The following is a 21,391-nucleotide window of genomic DNA, read 5'->3' as shown; positions in this document are numbered from 1 at the left end:
ACTGCACAAAAGTGGAAGCAAGTAACTACAGGCCAGTAAGCCTTACATCAGTAGTAGGGAAAGTAACAGAAACACTATTAAAAGAAAGAGTTGTGGAATATTTTAAATCCAACAATTTATAGGACCCCAAACAGCATAGATTTACTGGGGGGAGATCATGACAAACAAATCTTATTGAGTTTTTCACATTGTGACTTTTTCACATTACGTGGGGGTCTGTAGACATATATTTAGACTTCAGTAAGGTGCTTGACACAGCCCCACATCCCAGGCTGCTAAATAACCTCTAAAGTGTGGGACTAGATTATAAAACAGTTGAAAGGAGAAGAACCTGGTTGCAGGACAGGAAACAGACAGTAGTAGTAGTAGTTGTATTAAAGCAGATGAAGTGCATTCTAAGGCGGTAATTGTTACCGGTGGAGTACTCCAGGGATATGTACTTGGACCACTCCTCTTTAATATCTTTGTTGATAACACTGCAAATGTATTGAAGGGAAAGTATGCCTTTTTGCAAATTACACAAAGATATGTAACAGGGTAGACACACCGGGAGGGGTTAAACAAGTGATTGCTGATCTAGCTAGACTTAAAGAACATGGCAACTACAGTTCAATGCTAAAAAATGTCATGCACTTGGGTCTCAAAAACCCAAAGGCTAAATATAGTATCAAGGGTACCATAATAGAAACTACTTAGGAGGAAAGGGATCTAGGTGTCACTAATTCAAGTGAATTAAAGATAGGGAAGCAATACAGTACTTGTCAAAAGTCTGAGCACACCAGTATTTTTTAATTTAGCTGCACAGTAATGAAATAAAACCTGTTTTATTGGCTTTGTTTACAAAATAAACAACTGTTTGAACAATAAGGAAACAAAAAAAAATACTTGTTTTAACTTTTAGGCAAGTTTATTTAGGTAGTCTGCTTTCATCGAAGAGACGACCCTTAGCTTTGATAAGCACTTTGCATATCCTTGGCATCCTATTTACACATTTTTCCAGCTTTTGGTGATCAATTCGACTCCAGCAGCTTTAAAGAGCCTCCCAGAGGCCCTCCGTGTTGGTAGGCATCTGCTTTAGGACTTCCCTGTCTGGTTCTTCAAACAAAAGCTCGATGGGTGAAACATCTGGTGATTGAGGTGGCCATTCCATTTTTGTTACGACATCAGCATCTTCTTTCTTTTGCAAATAATTAGTACACAAGTTGGATGTATGTTTTGGATCGTTATCTTGTTGGAAAACGAAGTTCTGACCCACAAGTCGCCTTCCGGAGGGAATCGCATGACGCACTAATATGTTGTGGTACACCTTTTGATCCATTATTCCTTAGATTCTAAGTCAGCAACTTGGTTGCCCGAGACACATACCCAAACCATCACATTGCCTCCTCCATGCTTAACTGTTGGCGCTACAGTGTCTGGGAGAAAGTGCTCACCTGGACGACGACGCACAAAAGCCCGGCGATGCGAGCCAAAAAGTTAAAATTTCGATTCGTAGATCCAAAGCACCCTCTTCCACTGTTCCTCAGTACATTCCTTATGCTTCTTAGCCCATGCGTACCTTTTTGCTACATTTGTAGCACGTAAAAGTGGTTTTCTTACCGCAACCCTACCACTAAGGCCATATTCCTGCAAGCGTCTGGCCACCATCATATCGTACACAGGCTGGGAATTACTTTTTCGCAACTCCCTTCCTATTTCCGGAGCGGTCAAATGTCTGTTACGCTTGCTAGTAGTCACAATTAAGTTGTCCTCACGAACAGTTGTTGTTTTTGGACGACCAGTTAGTTTTCTTGTAACATTTTGACCGTTTTTGAATTCAAAAGCCCGACGCACGACCCCAACGGATACCTTCAACCGTTAGTGGATTTCCCGCAAAGAATAACCTTCTTCCCTCAAAACAATAATATATATATATTTTTTTTTTTTAAATCATACTCCATTCATACACAAGTAGCAGAATGTACGATAAACAAGACTCTCTTCTATTTCAGGGTGTGTGCTCAGACTTTTGACAAGTACTGTATAACAAAACAATGAGGAAGGCAAGTCAAATGCTTGGTTGTATAGGGAAAGGAATAAGTAGCAGGAAAAAATAAGTAATAATGCCACTATAGGTCATTGGTACGGCCTCATTTGTAATACTGTCTCCAGTTCAGGAGGCAATGGGCCGGATGCAATACTGTCCGAGTTTGTCGTAGGTGCGGGTTACCGTGTCGGACGAACTCCAACGTTTTTTTTTTAAAGCAGCAGTCATTTCCAAGGCATAGGGGTATATTTACTAAGATGGGAGTTCTATTTAAGATGGGATGTTGCCCATAGCAACCAGTCAGATTCCAGGTATTATCTTCTAGAATGTGCTAGATAAATGAGAAGTAAAATCTGATTGGTTGCTATAGGCAACATCCCATCTTAAATAGAACTCCCATCTTAGTAAATTTACTGGATGGTTTTGACTGGTAAATGATTAGAGCTTTAAAAGAACGTCAGAGTTTGACCAGCAACCCGCACAGCACTGCATCCAGCCCCATGCCTCCAGAAGGATATAAATACATTAGAGAGCGTACAAAGAATGGCAACAATAATTGTGCATGGCCTTCATCACAAAACTTACCAGGAAATACGAAACGATCCTAATATGCATAGCTTGGTGCAGAAGGGAAAGGGGGTACATGACAGAAACTTTCAAATATATCAAGAGTTTTTACAAGGTCCATGAGGGAAACATTGTTCAAAGCAAGAAAGGTATTAGAACACGAGTACATACAGTGTACCTGGAGGGAGGTTCAGGGGAAATTTAAGGAAAAAGGACTTCACAGAAGTGGGATAGTCTTCCATAAGAGGTGGTAGAGGCTAAGACAGTAGAGCAATTTAAACATACTTGGGATGGGCAAATGAATATCCTCACAAAGAAAAAGGATCAAATAGGGTTGATGTTACCTAAATTTAAAAAAAAAATTAAAAAAAAGGGCAGACTAGATAGACCAAGTGGTTCTTATCTGCAATCAAATTCTAAGTTTCTATGTAACATTGCCTATGCTAATGGACTACAAGCTGCAGAGCGTATAGGCCTGAACATGATGCTGTTCCTGACTGTTGTGTGCTCTTGTTCTGCTGTTTATGCTCTATGCTCTTCTCCTCCTGGTGGGATAAAAAGAAAGCATGTGAGATATAGAGGAAGTCGGCCCAGGAGTAAGCGCTCTAACATCAGGGTACATTCCGAGAGGGCATACACACTGCATTATAATGCTCGCTATCAGGTCAGTTTCCTCTACACCTCATAGCTCTCCTGCTGAATGATCTGGAAGATGCCTGCTCAAGTTAGAGCATAGCTTGCAGAATAAAAAAATCTCTTGGCAAAGTGCTTTATGTGGTAACTAAAAATCAAAGGGCCTGGTGAAAGCTCCGCTTTAGATACCACTGGTATACACAGTCTTATAAACTGATGGCTAGTAGATAAAAAACGTAAACTCACAAGGAAAAATCATCATGCATTTACGGACCCAGATAGACTAATTGAATACACATTAGAAGGACTTATCTATAAAAATAAGCAAAACAAATGTATTTACCCAAGGCAGTGACTCAAAACAGATATTTCAAGAAATAAGGCAGCAATAAAATGAGCAACATATAAATGATTGGTTTGCAAAAAGACCAAAAGTATAAAATGAAAAAGTCTTGTACCTGTAACAAAAGTTCTCCTTCAAGTAGACGTAAATCATCTCCAGTCTTAACTGTTCTTCGATTGTCACTAGAGCCATTGCCGTCTGCCTTGGAACCTTGTAATGCAACTGTGAAATAAACAGATTAACAATATAAACGCAATAAATACAGCTGCTGTTAAAATAGTGTTACACATAATCTGAATCAACTAATCTGTGTACCCTCAATGGGAATAATTAAAAGATAAAAACCTTTAGCTGATACATGGAAGAAAACCTTACAGCAAATATGCTAGTGCTTGATCTTTCACAGTTGGAAAACAATTACATATTTAACATTTCCGATTGTTTAGTTTGCGCTTGGAACCAAATTTTGGGAAAGCCAAATTCTGCTGCTCACTGCTTTACAGACATAAATTTCAATTACTACAAAGTGCACATTTCACAGCTCTGGAATGGTTTGATTCAATTTCTGACACTTAATCACCTTTTACTTTAACTGATCATTCTTACACATAAGAATAAGATATTGTTAAGTTGGCATAAAACAAATAGAAATGTAATATAAGGATAGCCTGTCTAAAATCTAACATTCAGATCACTTCCAGCAACCAATGGTGATGAACTCAACTTGACAACCTCCACACAACTCACAAAAAAAAAAAAAAAAGGGGGGGGGGCTTAAAAAAGGCTTACAAACCAATGGAATTCCTACAGGACCAGATTTATATAAAAAAAAAAAAAAAAAAAGTGTTGCGCCACATCAAGTAGCATAAAACTGTGTATATACAGTAGCTTTTACTTAAAACTGGGAAGTACTGTATTTAAGTACATAAATAGACAAGAAAATAAATCAAGTTTATTTTGAAGACATATTTCTGAGGATGTGACTTTAAAAATAATATGTTGCTTAATTATGGGGAAAAAAAAGGGTTTTCTTCTTAAATATTTATTCTGCTAAGTAAAAAGCCTTGTATGTTCTCATATACTGGTAAATGTGGAATATTAAAAAAAAATAAAAAATTAAAACCTACTATGGAATCGAAATTACATTTGTTCATTTACATTCATGTCGATGAGGGGGCTTACAAATAGTTAAAGCTCTGACAAATATAGAAATAGAGGTTACAATGAATAAATGGATAAAACAAGCAATTTGTCTAGGACACCACAGTAGTTCATAACTTATAGAGTATACATCAGCTACATGTATCAAAGATACAATTCAGCCCAGCGGCAGCTAGTGACATTGCCAAGGCATGAGACACACACTTCCTCAGTGACAGATCCTAGTCACTAACATACTCATGAACTTTAGTATTTGTCCATAAAGTAGAGCACATGTGACAGTGCTCTTTTAATGCAAAGCTCATTAGGAAGTTTACCTGAATAAGTCCAATTGAGGTATTTTAACTTCCCTGCATTTCAGAGGTAACATTTAACAAAGGCAGGAAGCCCTGAAATCATACAGGCTGGGGATCATGTAACTTCAGGTTTCTTGGTTTATCTTAGAAACATGAAACAGGAATTTTTAGCCCTTCTTTAACCACCTATTACAACGCATACATCCTGAACTCTAAAATCACCATGCTTCCACAATTGACCTTGCAATGTATAAGGACTGTACTTTACATCACAGGCTATTTATAAAACAGAGAAAAGCTTTTTTTGTGAAAGTGAAAATTGGTGTAAAATACAGCGTAAAAACATAAAATGAAGTCCAGTGTAAAATACAGCATAAACAAGGTGTGAAGTCATTCTCTCAGCTTGAAGTGCAGTCACATGAAATTTCACAGAAAATAAAGATATGCACCAAGTTAAAAAAAATTCAAGCTCTGCTGAAAGTAATTGTTTATTCATGTACCGTGGAGTGCAATTTTTCAGTGGCATATTTGGCATGATTTCTGGTGAAATTGATGTTTCATAGTAGTACAAACAGACATTGTATGTCTTTGGCATTGACTTTAATGTGGTTTTTTTTTTGTGTGTGTGGTTTTTTTTTACTGGGGTAATTCCACATCAACTAATCCAAACTTTGATTACTTTTTTAATCCTGAATTTCCAAATTATTATTGGACTCTGAATACTAAATAGGAAATAAAAAAGTAAATACAAGATTTGCAGTCAGCTTTAATCTTATGTAGTTTCTGAGTTACAATGGGGTTGGGGAAAAAAAAATCCACAAATGTTTGCCATTTGGGAGCATACAAATACCTACATTTAAAAAAAGTATTTGGTAAATACATAACCGGTTTTAATTTGATATATTACATGATTATGTGAACCAAAGTCAAAATGTCAAGGTCACAGGCTCAAATATTTAAAAACTGATTTCCCCAAATAATCTAGTGTAAATTATTTTTTTAAAATGTTGTTTAATCCTTGATGTTTAAATATTATCCATATTAAAATTCCAATCTATATTTTTATAGTAATATGTGAAAATTTGATTCTGCACTATACCAAAGTCAAATATCAAAACAAAACAAAAAAGTTGTCAATTATGGGCTTATTACTTTCTTAAAATTTTTTAAAATTGTTTCCATTAACTGTTTTAAACCTTGGAGACAACAAAATGTTAGTCTACATTATATTAAAAGTTGCGATTTTTTTTTCTCTGAAAATGAAAAAACAAAATTATAAACTATCTGCTTAATTTTTAAATTACAGTAGCCTAAATTGTTATTAACAAATTTAAATTCAGACAGCTCCAAAGCTCTGGTGTCGGTAGGGACTTGCATTCCATGCATTGACCATTATTTAGAAAAGTGGAGGTGTCCATAGCAATTTATCAGATCCTACTTAGAATTTATCTTGTACATAAATTTCTTTTGGTTGTGTATATATTTAAATCTTAATTTCTTCAATTACCAAGAAAATTAGAATTTTAAATAAATAGAAACCATGAGAACAAAAACATTCTGGTCACAATGATGTGCTCACAAACAGCAAGTCATTAAAGACCTGAAAACTCGCAAAAGCAAAGACATATCAAATCACACTCAGCAGAGCTCATTAATAAAAATCTGGGACCAAACCGAACAATTATTAAACAAAGACCAAAAATAAAAAGCATCTGTTGCTTCTTTTCACGCCAAGATCCATCCATTTAAGTATTTAAAACTAATTCCTGTGTGGTTAAAGTCACAGCCCAGCATCTCTGGTATTTCTGACCGTTGACCATCCTACTGTAGCTTAAAGGACTGCATTGCAGACTTTGTGATCCGGTATAAGCACTAGTTGGCCAGGCTTGCTTGGATCTGGGTATTTCTGTTCCTCCGCTGTGAAGGAACAGGGGAAATGCCCATCTCTCTGTCACAGCAGTGCATACACTGCCCGACATGGCCAACTTGTAACTTAAAAAAAAATCCCATCAGACGGATATGCTGGACGATCCGCCATGTCTGACCGATCAACAATCACCTGTGCGATCGCCCAGATAATTGTACAGTGCATGCTCAGCATTACTCAGCATTCTTGTTTAATGGATCATGTGCAACACTGTTCAATAACCATGATTGTGAAAGAGGTCACAGATGACCTAAGTGGATTACATGGCTACTTTAAGAAGGACATGAAATTCTATAGAGAGAAAAATATTCATATATCTTAGATAAACTTGTAGTGTGCATTATGTGCACAAAAATATATATAATATCTGTATTAGAGACTATGAAAAAAGAAAGACTGACTGCTGTGTCTTCCAGTTCACCTACAATAAAAACTTTATTTGAAATATATCCGTTCTGTCAGGCTTACAACTCATTTGCACACATAATTTAGTCAAAGGACCCTTGAACCATTATATGGTAGGTTAATTGGGTCCTGACAAAAACACACTTTTGTGCAGATGAAGAAGCCATTTCGATATATTTTAGACTATTTTTGCTGCTTAAAATTGTTAGCTGTGCTTGCTAATATACTGCGTGTGTGTGTGTGTGTGTGTATATATATATATATATATATATATATATATATATATATATATATATATATACATACACACACATACATATATACCTACATATACACACATCACACGCTTTTACATTTGTTTTCCTTTTAAACCTGTTAAGAAATTGTTGTTATATGAAAATGTAATTGCTTAGTAGCAGTGCCTTACATAGGGTAAGGCATTACTTAAGACCCACTAAAATCTTGATATTTTGGAGAAGTATGTAGTTCGAATTTGTGTAGCTGTCCCGTGCATCACGGAGACTCGCCCCAATACGTGCGCCAGGGCTGGCCATGTACAAACATGTCTTTCGGTTATTACATTACTTGTAACATGATTATAATTGGTATAAAGACAATGACCCTGTAGGGAAAATCAAGTGCTGCTAGCAAAGTGAAAACCACATTTACTGGAGCAAGGTAAACCTGTACAACAGGATATTATTAAACTTATTATGTAACTCCTAATTATAGCTCTCTGACAGCATGTACAATCATATATATATATATATATATATATATATATATATACATATATACATATACACACACACACACACACACACACACCTTTCACTGCTTTTGTTTATAGCTTATTGTGTTATACTTTAATATTTATCATTTTGTGCTCAGGGTTTTTGTTTTATTTTTTGTAGCATAACTCCAGATAAAGCTTATCCCAAAATGTTACTTATCTGGGTTCCATGCCCAGGCTGGCAGGTCTCCCCCATTCATGCCCACTCCTTATATACCATCCTAGCCCCTGACAGCTTTTTTTTCTGACAAGCAGCATATTGTTTACCAACAACCCTCTGCCAAGAAACAAGAAATTTAATGGGCACACTCACATGACATTGCGAATCCACCACCTAGACCTGTGTTTCACGTTGGTTATGAATTAAGTGATGAAGTTGAAATCACTGTAACTGCTAAAACCCTCTTTCCCCATTACACTAATTCTTTGTTTGATAGAATGTGCTTTCAGCTGGTTCCAAAAACTATAAAATATACAGTAGGAGTGGAGTGCGCTAGCATGGCCCGAGAATTATATGAGGCAGACTTAAAAGATTTGTAGCAGAGGCTTGTAGCAGCGACTGACTTAATATTGTTGTATCAACACTATCAATTATTTAAGATTTAAGGGAATAAAGATAAGTTTAGCAATCTACCAACAGAATATTCCACTCAAAAAACTGTATTGCTTCCCATCATTGCACATACGTCACAGATGAGACCGTGCTGAATTTATGTCCAACGCTGCCATTCAAGTGCACACTTCAAATTAAAAAAAACTAAAAAAAATAATAATTTTCAAGTAAGTGGAGACAGCTATTAAGATAGGCAAAATTGGCCAATGAGCTTGTCTTTAGAGGATGAAAGAGAAAAAATAATAAAGCCAGGACCATATTTTACTACAGCAGGCATTCCTTACATTAATAATATTTACCATCATTATGGATGCCATCTATGATTAGGGTAAACAGATGCATACTGTATATATCAGAGTAGCATATACCCATCCAAAACCTAGTGGTTGAACAAGACTTTTGTAAACCTTCACAAATATGGAGAAATGCAGCTTGCCACTGACACTGCAGCTCACTGGCCACCTTTGCCACCATTGTACAATGGTGAACAGCATTAATTTGCTGGTTCTGTATTATAAACAGAGTGCAGCAAGTTAGCAAAATTTTACGGTAGGTGCAGCTTACCATTAACTGCTAGACAGCAGTAGAGGCAGACATTTCAGGAGTATGGTAAAGAATTACGTATACCTGCAAGGGATTAGATGCACAAATAGTATATACTAGCTCTCAATTCACTTTATGTAAAAGCGCAATGTTTAAAAACCTCTGGTTTCAAGTGAAATGGGAAAATACATAACAGCAGGCTGCTAGGGAATGAGAGAGAAAAGGGTGTTGTGGAGAAATTGTGGAGAAAGACAAGGGGCTACGAGATACACAAGATGGAGGAGAAGCCGCTGGTACCATGTACAATATGGGTAAAACAGAGTGCAAGCAGTTGTGTTTCAAAATTAGTGATATCATGGCTGCTTCCAATCAAGGCTATAAAAGGCCTAGCTGAGTATGGCTCACAAGCCTGCCCTTGTATAGATGATAGCCTCTGTACCCGAGAGGGGAGTACATTTAACGGCGATGTAATGGTGTGTTGGTCATATATGCATAGTATAGGGACTTTTTGGGGTCACTTGATGACTAGCTGCAAACTTAAATGTTTTAATGAAAATATTCACAAAATCTGCAGGCTTTTATTTCCTAGATATGCACAGACAAAAGTCTCTTTTGTAGTGTTCACGCTAGGCTGTTTTAGCAGGGCGCCGCGCCCTGCCCGATTTTTTAATGGCAAAATCTGCCCTGCCCTTTCTGCAGCGCCCTGCTAGAACAGCCGCCCGCTTCCTGCCCTCCCAGCGTGTAAAGATGCCGTGCGTATGCGCGCGGCATCCATTCACGCTGAGAGAGAGCTTGGGGGAAGCCCAGCACACACACACACACGCCCCAAACAGTGACGCCGCCGGCCGTCCACGCCCCCCGTCTGTGGGCTGAACCGCACACTTTTATTACGTGTATTGACCACGCCCCCTATTTTGCGTGACCATGGCCCTTTTTTGGCACACGCTTGTGCCCCTCACAGTCCGGCGCCCTGCCCAGATTCTAGAGTGAACAGTACTTTTGTATACATAAATGGCATTAACACTGCCACACAACTGGTACCATGTACAATATGGATAAAACAGAGGACAGGCATATTTCTTTTCTATTTGCTGCTTCGTTCGCCATGCAAGTGAACATGGTGCACTAATTGGGGTTCCCGGTCACTTTACTAAGAAAACAAACAACTCATGTCGACCTTTTTCCATATCGACCTATTTCAGGTGTTGACCTAGTCACTATCGACCAATAGTGGTCGTCCTAGTTACTGTCGGCCCAACGATCCACACCCAATATAATCAATTCACAGGTGGAAAGAATGTTACTGTAGCATAACATGGGCATTCCACGAAAAGGAGTAAAAATATCCCATACGTGATACTGCAAAACAAATCTGTCGCTGTGCATCATTTGAGTTTTCAAGATAATTTGTAGCTTTTTCTCATAGGTTTTCATAAAGAAAATAACACAGGCTCTTAAGAGTTGAGCTGAGTTATCAAGCAGGTTTTCTTTACAAAACGGTGGTGGACTAAATTTTGTGTTATTGTGATGGGTATAGCAAAGAAAAAAACTGTACCGAAAAAATAAGGCACTTTATTACAGCCAACTTTTTATTGTAAGTTTTTTTTTTTTTTTTTAAATAACTTCCCCATGCTAAGTTAACAAAAATTGATGTTACAACTTATACAAATGTCCTGTACAGGACAGTGAAATGGCACACAATTCATAATGCTGAATTTAACATAGCATAATAGTACACAGTGTCACAATAACAAATTCTTATGTTAGGCATGTGATGTAAACCTTTAGGCAAGATGTTTAAATGCAGATATTATGAAAGATATGCAGGCAAATGGTGCTTATTTGACACAAATGCTGCATTTTTAAATATTTTAAATAACATATGCAGCTACTGTAAATGCAACAGCCTCCGAGTTCTGGAGGTGTGAGAATTTTGTTTGAGTCTGCCTGTGTTTTTAAAGCAGCAATCATTTACAAGGCAAAACCAGGTTGGCAAAAATGGTCTGACTCGCACAAAATTACCACACTTTCGGAACTTGGAGGCCATTTCATTTAGCCGATGATATCAGTATATGATCCTCTCAAAATAATACAAATAGGCCGGAATTCAATTAGTCGAGGTAAATTACCGCTGCTTAATTGATCCGCGGTGCTATCTAATTAGCTCCAAAGCCAGGAGTAATCAGGGATTTTCATGTGCCTCAGCGGATCGAAAAGAAAATCCCCGATAAGTCGCGGGTTAATGGGTGCTGCTACAGTGTTAACACGCGAATCCATGAACTTTTATGGGTGCTCATTTCAACACTAGTAAACACGCTACTTTAATAGACTTTAACAACACTATCGGATGAAAAAGGAAGTACAACTGATTAGCCCATGGTGTTAAAGCCTGAGGCTACCTCCCTTTTTTATCCGCAGGAAATTGAATCCCAGCCATAATCTCCTCATAAAGCAGAAGTGGTAATATATATGGTCAAAGTGAAAATCCTTTGAAATATTATTTAATACACAGTAGTCTCCCCTACGGTAAGGTATCAAACATACGTTGCAGAAATGCATCCCCATAATGTTTGCAGTCATATAATTTGTGCCATTGCACAAATTTAAAGAGAAGTATACTTTGCAGGAAATACCAGGTGTCTGGTTAGGGGGAGAAGGAGATAGTGTTGAGCAAGGAGTGTGAGAGTGAGTGTCTCATCGCTTCTACTGTCTGCTGTTTGTAATCATTGGATGGCGGATGAGAGAGCAGTGAGGACACTGTCCTGGGTGAGTCTAGAATGGGTGCTTTTGCTGTCTGTACTGGGACTAGGTACTCCCTGTTATTCAAAATGCATTGCATGGAAAGTCCAATCCAGATGAGGGAGCATCAGAGAAGGAAGGAGGAATACCTGAATGGAAGAGGATACTGAGTGTCAGTGGTAGTATCAGTCTCGTGGCACAAGCAGACTGGAGGACACATTTAGTCTGTCTGGGCTTGGTCACCTGAATCTGCAAATGTCCTATCTTCTAAGTACATGTATAACATTGAACCAATAAGTAGGTTTAGCATTTGATTGACTGGACCTTCAGCCTATGAGGATGTACGGGGGAGTGGTTCACTCTTATGCAAGAATCCTACTGAATGAACAGCGCTGTCAGTGTCAGCACTTCTACCCTATACATATATAAAGTGAACAGTGCTGTTTAGATTGGCGCTATATACCATAACACCAGTTACAGGTCATTTATTTATTATTTATTTTTCAGACCGACTCATATTTCGGTTGTTAACCGTACCACACCAACACACGTTTTGACAAGCATTTTACACTATTGATAAGTACAGATTCGTCTTCATACATGTAGCCTCAATATGCCATGCAGAGTGAGATACCTGGTGTGAGTGAGCCGCCGGGTCCTGTACCAATATGCTACGGTTGGACATTTTATTTTTTCCCCCCAGTAAATGCATATTGGAGCAGATGTATTAACCTGGAGATGGCATAAGGAAGTGATAAACCAGTGATATATGTAAGGTGATAAATGCACCAGCCAATCAGCTCCAATATGTAAATTAACAGTTAGGAGCCGATTGGCTGGTGCGATTATCACTTTGCACATATCACTGGTTTATCACTTCCTTATGCCTTCTTCAGGTTAATACATCTGCCCCAGTATTTGCAATGTGATGTTTATTTTTTTATTAACAATTTCTTATATAGTGCAGCATATTCCGTTGCACTTTACAATTGGAAACATTACTAGGACTCACCAGGAGGCTGTGGCGATTAATTTTATACAGTATGCAACACTTGTATATTGTGTCTGTATACAGAGCACAACGGAACTTGAACTGGAAAAAAGCTGCTGCAACATTGTAGCATTTCATATAGAGATTCAGAGACTCAACAGCACACAGTTCTACATGTGCCGTGAATCAAATTAATCAGCACAGTCTATGGATGCGTCCTAGCGGATGCATTTTCAGCAAAACAGATGCAAAAAAGCTATCCAGCGATATCAAAGTCTCACGAGACCTGACGTGCTGAGAGGGGCTGTTTGGTGCAACTGCAGCAATGATGTATGAGGACCTATCTGTATTTGATGAGCATGTTAAATATGCAGCGCTGTCCATATCAGCACTTCTACACTAGAGATAGAAAGAGCAGAGCTGCCTGTATCAGCATTCTGGTATTAGTTGAAGGTCATAAATATATTGCTGCAGACATAACTCACAGGAATGTAATCTACTCTGACAATAATACACTATACGCCATTGGTTCCCAAACCTTTTTTTTAGATTACGGCACCCTAGAGTATCAGAATTATTTTCACGGCACCCCTAGGCCAAAAGTTTCTTACTGAGAAGTTTAGAATAAAATATTAAATTAAGTAAATTGTGTTTCTAGGTCATCCTTAGGTTCAGTTGTGTAGTGAAGGACAGGATTTGTTTCTGTTTGTCCACGTATTTTATGATTGTCAGCCACCAGCACTGGTTTTGCCTATTACATTGACCATAAATAATTTGAATTGATCCTGGACCATCAACCCAGGGAACCCCTGCACGTGTCCCGAGGCACCCCAGGGTGCCACGGCACACAGTTTGAGAATCACTGCTATACGCCAATAAGGAGCCAGAGGCTATAATAAGACATATCGATGGCAGGTAACATTCATCTTAAAGTATAGAACTAAGAAAGGAAGCATACATGATTCACAAAGACCATGAGACTCCGAATAGATTGTGAAACATTACAGGCTAATTAGACTGGGCGACTGGAATACATTTATCTAAAGAGAATGTGAAGGATCAGTGAAAATTGGATAAAATAAGGATGAAATAAATGTGATCTGACTGGGCTATAGTCTCAGGTTAACAGACTGATCATTTTACTGTGTTAAATACAGTATATACCTGTATTGAAGTTTAACAAAGCTTTGGGATCTAGTATGCGGTGGAAGTTTTGCTCAAAAAACAAGTTCTAAGAATGGAATCTGAATATTGCACATAAAATAGTAGAAAAAGCATTATTATAATGTAAAGTGGTAAGATTGGAGTGACTTGTCGTCAGTACTTTGAAAGTGGTTGCGCACATGTGCAGTGTAGTGGAGAACATTACTCATCACTAGTGTAAGGTGCTTGTCAAAACATCTGTTGGTGTGTTACTCTTAACAAAAGTCATTGTATCGACAATTTCAACCCGTGTTGACCCTTTCACACAGAGGAAGAGCGCAGGTTAACACAGCTTGTCCTTTTCTCTAAGAGGGGTATAATTTGTCCTCACTGAGACCACTTGGTATGAGATTGACAAGTTTAAAGGAGTTGGGATTGATATGCTGGTGGTCGGGATGCCGGCGGTTGGAACACCAACCACGATACCCTGATGTTGAGCATTGTGACAGGGGGGAGGTAAGTATACTTACCAATGGCCCACTAACCCCCCCCACAGCCTAACCATAAACCTCCCCGGTGGTGCCTAAACATAACAACCCCCGGCACAGCTTACCTCTCAGATGGGCCGGCACACACTCGTTCAGGATTTCGGCGGTTGGGTTTCCGGCACCGGGCTTGTGACACTAGTCGGGTGCTGGTGTCAGAGTAGTGACCGGATCCCGTTTTAAGATCCACTCACTTGCTTTCCTTTGTAATGCTTTAGTCATATCTCTACACACTGGTCGATACCAGTGAAAAATATAAATGATCTCGTTCATTAATGAACGAGATACCGTTCATATCTTTCAGTGTGTAGGCATTCATCAGCGATGAATGATGCGCGGCCCCACGCTCGTTCATCGCTGGTGCCGGCTCATTTAAACATGCAGGCCAATATGGACAATCTCGTTCATATTAGCATGCAGTGCTATGGAGCCGGCTGCCGGGTCGCCCGTCTGCCGTGTCGGGCAGCTCGGCGGCAGGTCGCTAGCTGTGTAGGGCCCTTTAGACCTAATCTGATTTTCTTAATGGTGAAGATATATACAGGAAATTCTGTGATTTAGTTAGTACAAATGTATGGCAACCATCTTAATTACTGTGGGTCGGTTGCTGCGTTCCCCACAGTATCAATGTGTTCTAAAGCTCTGGTTGTGAAATGAACAAAATACTCTGCATCAGTATACTGTATACGACTATTTGCACAGATAAGCAACTGAATTAGTTTTGCTACAGTGTATATACTGGAGCTAGACAGAATAATCCCATATGGATATTCGCAAATTGCCTTCTATTTCATCTATGTTCCTTCACTGTACTCTTTCCCAGAATTTACACAGATCATTCTTGGATGCATTAAAAATATAAAATGGGAAGAGATGTACCGTATATACTCGAGTATAAGCCGAGTTTTTCAGCACATTTTTTGTGCTGAAAAAGCCCCCCCTTGGCTTATACTCGAGTGATGCTCCGTAACTGCTGCCTGGGAAGGAGGGACACAGACGGCACAGCGCGCGCCTCTCCTCCTGTGTCCCTCCTGCGTCTCCGGCGGGTCTATTAAATGAAGTACCTGTTCGTGAGCTCTGACTGGCTCACGAACCGGCACTTCATTTAACAGACCCGCCGCCGGGGACGCAGGAGGGACACAGGAGAGGCGCGCGCTGTGCCGTCCGTGTCCCTCCTTCACAAAACAGCGGGGGAGCGCGGGAGGGTAAGTACCTGGCACTGGGGGAGCATATTTGGCACTTGAGGGGGGGAAGGGGGCATATGTGGCACTGTGGGGGCATATCTGGCACTGTGGGGGCATATCTGGCAGTATGAGGGCTGTGTACGGCTAGAGCTGCATTTCCCACCCTAGGCTTATACTCGAGTCAATAAGTTTCCCCTGGTTTTTGTGGTAAAATTAGGTGCCTCGGCTTATATTCGAGTCGACTTATACTCGAGTATATATGGTAATTTAGCTAGTTAAACTGTACAATTTTTAGTCCAACACTACAACACTTGGAAAAAAGGACAAGACTAACTACAGAAAAAGCACGTGAAAGCAATAAAAAAATGGAATCTGCACAAGTTGTAAATGTAATACAAATTTTCCACAATAAAGACACAAAATCAGGTTACTATGTCAATAAAGAAAAATGCTAGGTGTGCTTACATTTCCAGTTCAAGTATTAGAAAGATGTGCACAGTACTCTAAAGGGACAAAGTAAACATTCACACACTGTGAGAACTGTATTCATGAATAAGGGTTAAAGGTCGTAATCCAGTTCCCGTAATGTAACTTATGTACAGTAAAAACTACAACTGCTACACAACTATCGAGGTAAACTCACATTTCCGAGTTCAGGTTTTTACTCTTGCACATTTTCTCTCAGCATTGCAGAGATTTAATATGCATGACAGATATTTCCTCCAGCTGCACAATTTATATATTTCCTTTTGCTTTGTAATGAGATAACAAAAGAACAGTTGAAACCGGTTTGCTTTAGCAGAACAAGCTTACAAACACAATTAGGTTTAATGAGAGACTGTACCTTCTATCTAAGAGTTAAAGCACAGGGCTAGACCATTATGTAATGAGGCAGAGTCTTTACACAAGGGCTTTCCACCTCAAGAGCTGGTATGTCACAACTCACAAAGCGATTATTACACAATTTAGTGTGCAAGTAGTGTTACCTTTGTGCAAAGAACTATCGGTTTAACAAGGAAGATATACTTCATTAATAGGAACATTTATGCTTCCATTTACAGGGACCATAACAAACAGTAAGATAAAATAACTGTGGTACAGTGGTCAGCATTGCCACCTCACAGTACTGGGGCATGGTTGTAAACAGGACCCTATCTTTCTCAGAGTGCTTCCCCTAGTCTAAAAACATAGTGTTCGGTTAAATTGTTTCCTAATAAATATATCTAAGGATGATTCTTTGTTTTTGTGGTATAAGACTGTAATATCCAATGGGGCAGTGACTGATATGAAATTATTCAATAGTCCTGGAAAACACCTTCAAATATAACAATATGCGACTTCTTCTAGGTCACGTGGGTTAATGTGTGATTCTCAACATTTTGAGAGAAAATCTTTGGAAGGTAGGAGTATGGAGATCACTCCAGCTACAGGACTGGAATTACTAATAGGATATTTTCTGCAAGTACCGAAAGAAAAAAAACAAAAACCATCTAGCTAATTTGTCACTTGGCCTTAATTTTCACCTCTGCTCTTGGCAAGTACTGATTTAAGCTTTCATTGCTACCTAAACCTGTAATTCAGGTTTGGATACTCTCATACACATAAGTGAAGCAATTCCGGACTGTACAAGACCCATCTTGGTCAATTTATTTATTATCCAGGTACCATACTTTGTGTCTATTTTAGAGCAGTTTATTTTTGTGGTAAATGGCGTAAGTACATTTTGTATGTAACGATCCCCTAATCTGCAAGAGATCATACAATGCAATCCATATACGAGTTTGTAATTATATAATTTTCTTTGATGGTGTACTAGTAGTGAGTTCAAGTAAAAAGCTATGTTCAAAGCCTTGCGTCACGTCCGTATCTTATACCCCTTTCAAACCGCCAGCATTAATCCGGGTTATTGCACGTGAACCCAAGTCGCTGTGCAGTCTGAAAGGGTCTACTTGAAATAATCCAGGTCGAATGACCGTATTTCAACTCGGGTCGTGAACAGGGTTGAAAATGTGTTCAACATGGGTCTCGGTGTGGTGTGAACGGGTAAGCTGGGTTGATGTGACCCACCACCCGTTTATACTATAGGAAGAGGCGGCGCTTAGAGATCCTCATCTCCAAGCACCACCTCCGGGATGAGTCACCGATGACATCACCAACCTGGCATATTGCCAGGTCGTCGGTCTGAAAAGGGTCTCAAGTGGATCTTTACCAAGGAAGGAGTCGTGCACAAGTCCCAGGGGCGGTCTGATAGGTGTACAGAGACAATATTTTTATGTCACCAGCACTGGACCATGTCATCTGAATGTAGAAGATTGCTCTGTCGCTCATTTTATTGCAGTATACTGTACATATTTCTTTGGCATATGCTGCTTACATAGTAGCTCTTAGGGTTGCAATAAACTTTACAATGTTTAGAAAACGTGTAAGTATATGCCTAAATCATTTCCCTGTTGTACACTTTGTGTAAATACTATATCTTAACAGCTCGGAGTGTTTGTTCTAAATATGAAAATAAAAATTTCTGAGCAGTCTCTTGCCAAGTTTACTTACAAAATGAGGGTTGAAATCTTAAACAAACTTGAGAGATGCCTATTGCTATATTTGTACAAAGCTTTCCAAAAATCCTTTCAAAAACTGTTCTATTAACATTTAGTGAAGCACAGGTTGGAGCATTACAGTAGCTCTTCAAACTAGTCTCAATTTCAAAACGTAAGAGTCAAAAGTTCAATGGGTCTATCCTAAAAAATCAAGCAACCTCCGTTAATTTGTTTTAAGTAGTCATTAACATACTCTTAATACATAGATTTATTATTAAAGTTAGACTGCGTAATCTCACAAGCAAACACATTTTTGCTTCCTCTTCCCACTCATAATAAAATTATTTTATGTACAGAACACCACTATATAAGAAACAACAAGGTTGGAAATAAAAGTTTATTAAAAAAACAAAACAAAAAAAAACACTATTTGGTTTTAACAGTTTAGGTTTGTTTTTTTTGCATTAATGTTTTAATGAAAAATTGTGTAATCATGTTTTAAAAATCTTGATCTACCATTTGTTAATACTTTCTAACATTAATAATGTTATTAGGCTTTGATTTGATTTATTTAAAAAAAAACAATTTTATACAGCTTATTATTCCTATTACATCTGAATATATGCAGATAGACTAAATATATTAATGCATACAAAGCACACTCAGAAATAGATGAGCATTAGTCCTACTTATTACTTGCTATAATTAAATAAATCTGAATAGCAATATAAAATGGCAAATGCAAAAGCACTTTTCAGAGAACACACACACACACACACACACACACACACACAAGTAAGGAGGAGTTAAACAATAGCACCGGGCATGCCACCGGCATTAAACATTTTAAATAAAAATATGTGTTTTTTTTAGTACAATATCCATTTTCAAGAAATCACAGCACCTTGCTAGTAGTCACAGCAAAAAAATAAATTAAAAAAATTATTGATAGATTTTATATATATATATATATATATATATATATATAAAAAATGAAAGTTTTTTTTTGTTTTTTTTTAAACCCATTTGGTTTAAACCAGCCAACCCACTAAGCAAAATAATTAAATAAAAATACTGTTAAAGTAGTTCAAATGCTTACATCATACAACTTTTCTTGTAAAATCACTATTTAAGCTACCAACGCAATTTTCTCCTTTAGAGGTAACAATAGCCTTAACAGTATACTATTATACAGTACAGTATAAATGTCTTAAAAATGTTTAAAAAAAAATAAGTTGGAAAATTTAATTTTATATTAATATAAAAAGAAGAGCCAATTAAAGTTACATATAGAAGTTAGTGTTTGCAACACATTCTAGGAAGTTTAAATGCAAATAAAAACACATGCATTTATTAATGTATTTGATTATGAGTTTGAGTACATAATGTTTTTATTTTTATTTCTTTATGAAAAATGCATCGTAACAAAACATGAAGTTGTCTTGTTCAAGCCACATGCATATGCTTGTTGAACACTTCACAATGAGTTTACAATGTGCTCCGCATTGAGATAAACGTACATTTTCAACTATGTTCACAGGAATTAGATACATTGAAACATTAGAAGCATCATAATATTATACAAGGCGTTTCTAATAAGTAAAGACTAATGTTAATTCTATTAATTACATTTTAACTATGCTCCCCTTCTATGTACTCCACTTCTGCATCCATACACCACTACATTCTTATTTTCCATTGGTCAAAGCCACGCTATAGCTCATTATCGGTCAGCTGCCTCAACAGCTTTTTCGTTTTCTTCTTTACATCAAAAACTGATGCAAAACGGGTTCCCTTGAGTACAAATTTTACGGTGAAAGACAGAAGTCACACAGTGCTAGGGCTGGCGAGTATGTAGGGGGCTCTAGCACTGTGATCTGTTTCTTGGCCAAACACTGTTTTACCGAGAGAGCTGTGTGGGTTGGTGCATTGTCATGATAGAGGAGGAAACATTTTCTCCACAACTACGGCCTCTTTCTTTCCTGCAATGTTTCTAAAACAAATTTGTAGTAATGCCAATTCATTTGGATTGCTTTGACGTGCTTTCTTCATTTTTGGTGATGATGGTGACTGGAAAGTGCATGGACTGGCATTTCGCCTCAGGGATCGTACTGGAAAATCCAGGTTTCATCACAGGTAATACTTTTATCTAAAAAATGTGAATCCACTTGAATTTGTGCCAAAATGTTTGTACAAATTTGCCTTTGATTTTATTTCTGCTCTGCAGTGAGAAAAGTTGGAATCATCTTAGCACAAACTTTTTTTTTTTTTTAAAGATCTTGATGCAAAACTTTGCCAATGTTTCCCATTTCTGCTATCATTCGGATGCTGAGTCGACAGTCAATTCAAACAATTTATTTTCAAATATTGTTTTTGATGTGCAAAGCCTTCCAGTTTATTTTCTTTGACATCCTTACAACTGTCATGGAATCTTTTGTGCCACTTAAAAAGACACGTACATGTGACATACAATATGCCCCATAAGCCTCGGTTAGTATATGGAAAGATTCGGTGGGCATTTTGTCCAATATTACTAAGAATTAAAAATGAGAACATTGCTTGACTTTTGAACGGGGGGAACAGTCAAATCAGCTGCTTCGTGGAAATTAATTCGTCTGGCAGGCCACGCCTCAACGCGTTTCGTATCACACTTCGTCAGGAGATCTGACCAGCAGCTGATCTGACTGTTGCCCCGGTGCGGTGTCCCCGGTGTCCCGACGAGTCACGGCTTTGGTCTAAAGCCGGCGGCGTGGTTCAGAGGTCTCGGATGGTGGGCAGCGGCATGCAGTTTGTGCAAGTGGATTGTGATTTAACCATGTGATTATCAGCCCAAACTGTGAGCTATGTGGTACGAGTCTTGCTTAATTCTCCTACCTTGAGATGTTGTTTGGATTTTATTTAATAAACAATCTGCACTATGAAGCACCTTCTCCTATATCCTTATTTCT

At 38.2% G+C, this 21,391-nt stretch overlaps 1 protein-coding gene across 1 annotated transcript in view; it reads right to left on the bottom strand.

The window, feature by feature from the left end:
• AHR (aryl hydrocarbon receptor) overlaps positions 1–21,391 on the bottom strand; it is a 229,663-nt gene that overhangs the window by 81,212 nt on the left and 127,060 nt on the right. Inside the window, exon 3 of the mRNA XM_063921737.1 lies at positions 3,685–3,791. Within this exon, the coding sequence (XP_063777807.1) occupies positions 3,685–3,791 (107 nt within the window). The remainder of the gene's footprint in view (positions 1–3,684; positions 3,792–21,391) is intronic.

Source organism: Pseudophryne corroboree, chromosome 5, assembly GCF_028390025.1.
Source record: "Pseudophryne corroboree isolate aPseCor3 chromosome 5, aPseCor3.hap2, whole genome shotgun sequence".
Taxonomy (NCBI): domain Eukaryota; kingdom Metazoa; phylum Chordata; class Amphibia; order Anura; family Myobatrachidae; genus Pseudophryne; species Pseudophryne corroboree.
Note: the sequence above shows the minus strand (reverse complement) of the source record. Positions and strands in the feature narration are given on the sequence as shown.